The following is an 8,975-nucleotide window of genomic DNA, read 5'->3' on the forward strand; positions in this document are numbered from 1 at the left end:
TAATAACCTTACTCACTCAGAACGTGGTGCAAGTGCGTTGAGAATGCCCTCCCGCTGTAAGTGCCTGCCCGCGTTGCATGGGCTCAGGGCTGGGAGAGGCTGCTTTCCTGTGCTATGTCACAGATCAGTGACACACTCAGCTGAATGAGGGGACCCGCGAGAGGAGGAATCAAGTCACACTCCCTGGCTCCATTCTTGGGAAAGTCTGGCAGCAAGAATATTCCCTCTTCACTGTCGTGGGAGTTGAAGGTGGAGAAGGAAAGTCAGTCCTTCACCTTGAGGGAGAAAGGGCCACCTACTGAGGCTGTGGGCCATGGTGTCAGAGATGCCTGGGTTAGGGTCCCACATCCATTTTGAAAGGCTGAGGCCTTTCAAGCCTCACTTTCCTCATCTGTAAATTGGGGATAAAGATAATCTCGGCCTCCTGAAGGTCACTGAATTGAAGGAAAGCTTCATGTGGGGCTCTTAGTACATGCTTGGCATGCTCTTAGCTGAGTGCTTGGCACACACTAAGTGCTAAGTAAACGGTAGCTGCTATTGTCCTTGTCATCATCATCATCAATATCACCATCATCATCGTCATCGTCTATATCTATCCTGTGACCATTCAGAAGTCTCTGTTCTCCTCTGCTATTCATGGGAATTGTTTTCTTGATGACCTCATGCTCAAGGATCTCCTCATAGTTCCTGATCCAGGGCTAAATTCTGATGTCAGTATTCCTCCCTTCTCATAACAGCTTCGGATCTCATATCCCAGAAATGCCTTTGAAGACAGGATGGTGTTGGCAGTCTTGCTGTGTCATTTCTGAAGTTTACTCCAAAAAATGAAACTCTCCAGTGATAGGCATGCTTAAATGCAGCTGTGGATACTGCATGTTTTGATAAAGATGAAATTTATTAAAAAGCAAAAGAACCTCCATTAAACGCCCCCCTCCCCCATGGACGCTGGGAGGGGTAAAGAAGGCTTCTTGGGTTAAAAAAAAAAAAAACAAAAAATGTTACTCAGCATTGAGAATGCTCAGAAAAGATTTCCCAGAACATTGAAGGATGGGAAACTGTTCACGTAGTAGATTGCTGATGGGACTGTGGCTGCTTGGGCTGGAGAAGAGAAGACTCGGAGTGTGTGAGCTGCCCTTTGCCAGGAAGTAGGGCAGGCATGTTTAGTGTAGCCTAGGACACATTTGGTCCCACAGATGGCACACAGCCCCTGACAGTCCTTGTGGGTTCAGGAGCAGTAGATTCCCTGGACTCGGCCATTCCTGGGGTTCATGAACATAGCTTTAAGGTGGGAAGTGGGTGGGCTGAGCCAGCTCCCATCCAGAGACTTTCCCACCTCCGCAGGTTTGATCCAAAGAAAGGATTTTGGTGCCAACTGCTCGAAGGAGGAAAAACCAAGTGTCTGGGCAAAAGCAAGGGCCGGAAATATCCCGAGATGGACTTGGATGTAAGTGGTGGACACACTACCTGTGGCACCTGCATACGCATAAGGGATCCCTGTATGGGGTTGAGGGGGGTTCTCTTCCCTTTACCATGCACTCAGCACATTCATGGCCTTAGCATTTCTTGGACAGTATTTGTAAGAGGAGGAAACGGGCTGAGACATGGTGGGTCAGAACTGATTTCATCAAACAAGTGTTGATTACCTTCTACTAAGGGCTGGGTGCTGTGGGGTTTTGACGATGAGCCAGAGATGTTCTCTGCTTTCAAGGAATTCCTGGCCTTGGAGGGGGATGAGTCCCAACACCAGTAAGTAGGATACAGGCAGAGAGTGCTGTGCACAGTCAGAGAGGGCACACGAGTGCTATGGGAATTCAGAACAGGGGAATGTCACTTAAAGCTGAGAGGAGTAGAAAGGCGCCTTAAAGGAGGGATGGGGGTCTCCGGAGTTGCACCTAGAAGGATGAGATCCATTTTATAGGATTTGGACTTATGGAATGGGAGAGTAGGTAAGAACAGCATGTGTAAAAACATAGGGGGAAATTTTTAAAAATATATAGGAAAAAGGTCACAGACTGTGGGTCTTGTTATTTCCTCCTTCTGTTTTTTTTTTTTTTTTTTTTTTGAGACAGAGTCTCGTTCTGTTGCCTAGGCTGTAGTGCAGTGGCATGATCACGGCTCACTGTAGCCTCAATCCCCCGAGCTCAATCGATCTTCCCGCCTCAGCCTCTCATGGTGCTGGTATTATAGGCGTGAGCCACTGTGCCTGGCCCTGTCCTGCCTCGGGTTTTGATGATTAATTCTGTCTCCTCTCCCTATCAGAAGAATTTTGACCTTGTGAGATATATTTTGATGCTCTTGCCAACTGGGAGTTCCCGATTGGAGGCTACCATTTAGAAGGATATTGTGGATAAATAAGAGGTGTATAGAGGGTGGTGCCAGAGGCGTGGTGTTTTTTTTTTCTTTTGAGACAGAGTTTTGCTCTTGTCACTGAGGCTGGAGTGCAATGGCGTGATCTTGGCTCACTGCAACCTCCACTTTCCAGGTTCAAAAGATTCTCCTGCCTCAGCCTCCCAAGTAGCTAGGATTACAGGTGCCCACCACCTCACCCAGCTAATTTTTGTATTTTTAGTAGAAACGGGGTTTCACCATGTTGGCCAGGCTGGTCTTGAACTCCTGGCCTCAGGTGATCCACCTGCCTTGGTCTCCCGAAATGCTGGGATTACAGGTGTGAGCCACCGCACCCGGCCGAGCATGGTGATTTTAAAGAGGAGGTCACTCTTAAGTCAGCACACAAGGTCTGAGCTTTCCTTCCCGTTACAGTCCCGAGCCTTCCTGAAGGACTATTACCGAGACCACAACATTGAGCTCTCCAAGCTGCTGTACAAGATGGGCCAGACACTTCCCACTTGGCTGCGAGAGGACCTCCAGAACACCAGGTAGCTGCGGCCACCACAGCCAGACTGAAAGTTTGTGACAGCCGGGACGTCCCGCCACACGCTGAGCCAAACTGACCTGCAGAGTGGGAAGCTGGGCCCGGGCGGCCACGTACTTACGAGCAATACTCTGTGGAGGCCTGGTGGGGCCGGGGGAGCACCCAGGTGGGTCTGTAAGCGCCTCGGAGCACCCACCGCTGGGTCTGTGGCCTACGGGACCTCCCTCGCCAGCAGAGGTCCATTCCGTTCCCAGCCGCTCCTGGGGAGGCCGCTTCCTGGTAGGAGGGAGTCCACAAGGCTCTTTTCTGTCCCTCACTGTGTTCCGCCGACCATCCCCTCTCGTCACCCATCACTCCCTGCTTCTGCAGGGCGCCCCTCAGTATTCGCTGCCATATGTCCCTGTCCTCCAGGCTGTGGGGGAGGAGAGCCTGGCGTGGGGAGACAGACTGGACATTTCTCTTACTGTTTCGAGCCAGGCTCTTCCAAGTGGCCAGCTGGGTCCCCAGAGTCAGTCCTAGGCTGGATGGGAGGGTGGCCACCTCGAGAGGACTCCCAGCCTCCACATCTGGTTCCTACCTTCACATCTCACCCTCCCGTTCTGGGGAAAGAATCTCTGGTTCCTACAGTATCCACCCCATCCTCAAGGCTTCCCATGGGGCCTTGGGGCACTGCCTTGCCATGGGGCCCAGTTCTCTGGGCCCCACCTGCACCCCTTTCTTCCCCCTGGGATATGACATGTGTGGTGTTTCCTGTGGTAAAAGACTGAGGCAGGCCAGGGGTCTGCCAGTAACGTGTTCCCATGTACAGACGCGGTCCCCACACCCTCCCAGCCTCAGGCCCAGGCAGACGTGGATGAGCTGGCGAGACTGCCGGCCATGGCTTTGCTCGGCCACCTGTGGCTGAGGGCTCCCAGAGACCCCCTTAACCTCCCAAATACTAAGAAGCTAAAGTATTTTAATATTTTGGTTTTTTTTTTCTTGGTGCCAGAGTTTATACCCTGGGTGCTGGGGTCGCACTGTGTTATATATATATATATAATGTGTATATATATATATTCTATTTTTTTTGGTTGGGTTTGTTTTTAATTCAGTCATACAAAGTGGTGGTAAGCCCCAGTCTCAGGGGGCGTTCTGTCTTAGAGCTAGAAATGAGGTGGCAGGGAGGGAGGCTGTGTCCTCAGTGGCCTGGGGCCTGAGGAGACAGTAGGAAGGGGCCCTCCCCAGTGCCATGGCTGCTCTGGGGCTACCCCAGGTGAACAGAGGTGGTGAGATGCGCAGGGAAGACCACCTCTCTCCAGGACATTGGGCTGCGTGAAGTCCCATGACCCTGAGGGGATTTTGGCCAAAGGAAACAGCCAGTGCTGGGCTAGGAGAGCTGGGGTCAAAAACTGGCCCACCCCCTCTCCCTCACATGGTGCTAGGCTGGGAGCTGCCCTGAGAGCTGGAATGCCCACCAGGGCCCACAGAACTGTCTCCAGGCCCCTCGTAGACAGTGGGATCTCTGGGCTGATTTCTGGTTGGGGTCTGCTCCTACCCCACCCCGTATAACAATGTGAAGTGACTGAGGCTGAGGTGCCTCTCCCTGGCCCCCTCCAACTGCCAAATTCTGCTTCCCTCTGACCCCCAGGAAATACTTTCTAGAGAGCCTTGTCTTATTCAGAAGACTCTAGCATCTTGGGGCTGGAAGGTCCTTTGATGGGTATGAAACAGGTCCAGAAAGCGGAGGTGGCCTGCTTGGCCGATGTCATGGAGCCAGCTGGGAGCAGGGCTGGGCATTGAACCCAAGGCTCCCGGTTCCAAGTCCCGTCGTGCTCTTCCAATGCCACACTGCCTCTGAGCCCATCCTTGGGACCCTACTCTGTGCCAGGTTCCTGTCCCTTCCTCCGTCACACCATGGTCATTCCAGGATATGGGGACAAACCACTCCTTCCCAGCCAGGGTGCCTTTGAGCCTTCTCATTCCGAGGTCTGCGTTTGCATCCCTGTCGTGTTCTCCCGCGAGGGGTCCTTCCCCAGCCTGTGGGGGCCTGGGTCTGTTCTGAGCTGATTCCCTTTTCTCCAGTTCACTGCTGGGATGAAGAAGTTGGACACTCAGTGGGACCAGCTGCAGATGGTTTCATGGTGTACAGAGCAGTGTCTCCATCATGCCTCTCGATGGGGCCTGCAAGCCTGGGAACCCTGGGCATCGTTGGGCCAGCAGGGATGAGCAGCAAAGGGTCTGAGGACAGGGTGGCATGTCTGCTTGTACACTCGTGAAGACTTGCCCATGCCATGGAGCCAGGGGCTCCTAGAGAGGAGCAGTGACTTCCAGAGTCCCATCCGTCAGTGAGGGGACCGGGCTGCGGGATGGGTGAGGATCTTACAGCTCCCAGGTTCTGAAATCTACCCTCTGGGCCTGGAGGCCTCTCTCGCAGAGCCTGGAAGGCAGGAGAGGTGGGCTGGCCTGGGGCAGGAGCTCCACTTATCTCTGCCTCTGGCTGTGGGAAGGAGCAGGCAGTTGGAAATCCTGTGACAACAGAGATCTGGATTTTTGCCTGGGCCCTTCTGCGAGCCTGGGGACTGGACCTGCCATGTGTTCTAAGTCCGTCTGCCTGGGTCGCTGCTGCCACCTCCCCTCCCACTAACAGACCTTTCTTGAAGTCCCACTAGGCCCAGACACTGCCAGGACTTGCAGGTATGGGGGGGGGGGTAGAAGGAGAGGCAGATAAGCTGCCTGAGGGGCTGTCAGCTAATGGGTACACGGACACCCCCTCCCGAGAAGAGAAAGCCACAGATGAGTGGGGCAAGCGAGGCCAGTCTTCAGTGTCCACCAATTCACTCTAAGCATTTGGCCAAAAAAAAGGAGAGAGAAATAGCTGAAATTGTTCAGGTGGCTCCACCATCTATTCTGTGGTCCCCTCCATGAGCCTTTGCCCCAGGGTGGGTGCAGGTGCGAGTGTCACCTGCAGTTGCCTGTCATTCAGGGTTCCAGAGCCTTCTGTGGTGGAGTGTCCTGCTGCTTGGGGGATGAGTCTGAAGTTTAAAAATGGGCCTTTTCTGAGTCCCCCTGATGAGCAGTCAGTGCTTCTGGGCCCAGCTAAGGAAGCCATCTGTTTCCAGCAAAGGAGAACTGCTGCGCTGACCTGCAGAGGTTGGTGGTCCCAGCACAGAGTTGTGCCCGCTGGCTTGTTAGTGGCAAGAGCAAGTACAAAAACGTTTTACCAAACATTTAATTATGAATGCCCACTCCCCAGCATCTATATCTAAAATTATTAACATTTTGCCACATTTGTTTTTCTCTCTCTGTGTATATATATTTTTTCTCTGTCCTAATTTAAAAGTGCATTGCAAACACCATGAAACTTGAGACCTGAAATCTTCAGCCTGCACCTCCTAAGCATTAGGGCATTCTCCTACACATTGGCCCAGTATCACAGCCCAGACAAGAAGTCATTTCCCAACGACGTCTGCTATCCAATCTGTGTTCAAATCCCCTCGGTTGTCTCGCAGGTAACTTATGTCTGGTTGTGGAGTCAGCGTCCAGTCGCGGTGCACACACTGCATTTTCTAACTATGTTTTTAAAACCCCTTTGAATGCTGAAAGGTCTTCCCTCAGCTCACTTTGAGGTTTTAAATGACGTTGTTTTTGAGGCCCTCGGCCTGCTGTCCTGTTGAAGCCCCGCATTCTGAATTTGTCGGCTTGTTTGCTCATGGTGTCACATAACCACTTCTTCTATCCCCTGTACTTTCAAGGATAATTTAGGCTACATGAGACTTTGCCTTTTGTGCTGGCTTAACAGCTTCACTTCTGCCTAAGGTGCGCCTCCACTGTCACCTGTACCAAGTGCCAAAACAGCAGAGGGGCCAGTTAGAGCAAGAGCTCTGGGGAGGGCCCGGAAAGGCTTCCTGGAGAAGGCCGCAATATCTGGGCCTCGGAAGGAAGGACTCAGGGCTCTGGAAGGAGGAGGCTGCATGCCTGAAGGCTGGGCCTTCGACCCTGGGGATGGGCCGCAGGGCACCAAACACATCATATGTCTCTTTCTGTTTTGGGGTCCCAGGGTTCTCATTTCCTGGAGGCCCATGGTCTGTGTGCACTGGAGCAGAGCCAGGGTCTGGGATGCAGCAGGGAAAAGCCTACATGGGGAACTGCCTCCCACAAGCTGTGGTGTGAGAAGAGCCCTGGCTGGCAGCAGGAGCTGTGAAATTTCATCCCAGCCGGGTGCTTTTAGTGACTGCCTGACCATCTTCCTCCCAGGCCCTCAATTTCTTCATCTGTAGAATGAGCAGATAGGGGCCACAGCAGGGTTTTTCACACATCAAAGGAGGCAGCTCTGCTCTACTTGATGTGAGGATGAGGGGGGCCTAGACCCCCTGCTGCCCAGGCCCTTGAGGCAACACTGGGTTCCTGGCTTGACAGCTCTGGGCTGGCTGCCCTTGCCAGCTCAGACGGCTGGAGAGTTTTCAGCTCCCCCAAGGAATGGGCATAGGGTTTGTGTGGGGTCAATGCCAAGAACCTGGGGGAAACTGGCTGCATTTTATCCTAAGAAGTTCATCCCTCCTGCTCTTCTTCTTCTTTCTGGCCCTGGAGGAGAATGAGGGAGGAGAGGCTTTTCTATGACTGTGTTAGCTTTTATTATTAGCAAGAGGGCTCCTTTTGTAATTTGTGCATGAAATTCATGTCATTTCCTGGGAGAGGAGAGGGCCAACTGGAGAGGGTGGGGGCCACATTGGGGAAGCAGGCAGAAGTTTCCTTCCCTTGTAGGGGGTTGGGGAGAGTGGGGGAGAGGGGATGCTACCCAGTTCGCCTGATGAGGGCTCTCGAACCAGCCGTTTTGGGTTGTGTTAAAGGTGAGACCTTCCTCCATTAATGTACAATCTCGAACTAACTGCTAATAAAGTGGGGTTCTGTTTGTACACCTTGGTCCTGTCTGTCTGACCTTTGTGCAAGGTGTGCAGGGGATGGTGGAGTAGGGGTGTTTGCATGCATGGCCAAAGCCCACCTGTCCCCGCCACCTCAGGCATTCACACGTGCCCACACGTGTGCACTCACATATGCACATGGTGATTTGGTCATCGCAGATCATTTCCACTGGGTTATGAATGGAAGAGTTCCCAGATAGAGCAGAGGCCTATCCTAGGGCAGCCACAGGGGGCATCTCAGATCATGAGCCCTCAGACAAGCTGGATTGCTCAGAAGCCCTGGGGGTCGGGCACTGGACCGAGGGGAGATTTGGGAGCTGGAACCATTTCTGCTACTAATGTATGTGGTAGCTGGGGGGCGAGCCACTTTTACTGTTTTATCCCATTTCCCTTACCTTTTAGATGCATGGAGGGAGTTGGACTCTGTGGCCTCTCTTGAAGAACTTGCCTAAAAAATACAGATTCTCCACTTTCAGAGATTTAACTCCAGCAGATGTGGGATGGGGCCCAACATCTTTAAGGAGCCCTTCAGTACACTGAGGAATTTTTAACGAGCCCTCCAGTACACTGAGGCAGCCCAGTGTAACTCTGGCTCAGAGTGGGAAACTCTGGCTCAGATCCATGGTTTCTATGGGTTCTAATTCATATGGAGAGCCCCACTGTTCAGGAAAACTTAGGGTAAAACAAATGACTTTGAAGCCCTCACAGCCTAATTGAGGGCCAGACTCGAGATTTGCCTGGAGAAGGAGAGTTCTCACAGGTAGGGGCCCAGGCCAGTGTCTGCAATGCAGGTGATCAGACTTGTTCCTTCAGAATCCCCTTGGGAAGATTGAAACAATATACATTCCTGGGCTCCCCCAAAATCTGCTCACTCAGAACCTCTGGGGTGGGACTCAGCACAGTGTACTTTAACACTCCTTGGTGTTCAGGGAAGTTTGGGAACGCCGAATCAGGCCACCATGTATGTCAGAGACGGTGCCCAGAAATGTGCACAGGTTCTGAGGGGCAGAGGAGGGGCATGCTGGAGATGCAGCTGGGCAGTCCTGCTTCCCAGAACCCAGTATGTTCAAAGTGAATGTACCACAGTGCCACCTCTGATGGCACAAGGGCAGCACCTGCAGATCCCTCTTTGGAGTTGGTCAGCTGGGAGCTTGGTTTGGGTCGGGTGGCCCTCACCAGCAAGAACGCAGCTGGAGGCTGCATGG

At 52.7% G+C, this 8,975-nt stretch overlaps 1 protein-coding gene across 11 annotated transcripts in view; it reads left to right on the forward strand.

Moving 5' to 3' along the window:
- NDST1 (N-deacetylase and N-sulfotransferase 1) overlaps window positions 1–7,764 on the forward strand; it is a 72,063-nt gene extending 64,299 nt beyond the window's left edge. For all 11 annotated transcript variants that reach the window (XM_033180606.1, XM_033180600.1, XM_033180602.1 and 8 more), the window contains 2 exons: window positions 1,342–1,444; window positions 2,761–7,764. In XM_033180606.1, the coding sequence (XP_033036497.1) occupies window positions 1,342–1,444; window positions 2,761–2,880 (223 nt within the window). In that variant the 3' untranslated portion in view covers window positions 2,881–7,764. The remainder of the gene's footprint in view (window positions 1–1,341; window positions 1,445–2,760) is intronic.
- Window positions 7,765–8,975: the final 1,211 nt, after the last annotated feature.

Source organism: Trachypithecus francoisi, unplaced genomic scaffold (genome assembly GCF_009764315.1).
Source record: "Trachypithecus francoisi isolate TF-2019V2 unplaced genomic scaffold, Tfra_2.0 Lachesis_group2, whole genome shotgun sequence".
Lineage (NCBI taxonomy): Eukaryota > Metazoa > Chordata > Mammalia > Primates > Cercopithecidae > Trachypithecus > Trachypithecus francoisi.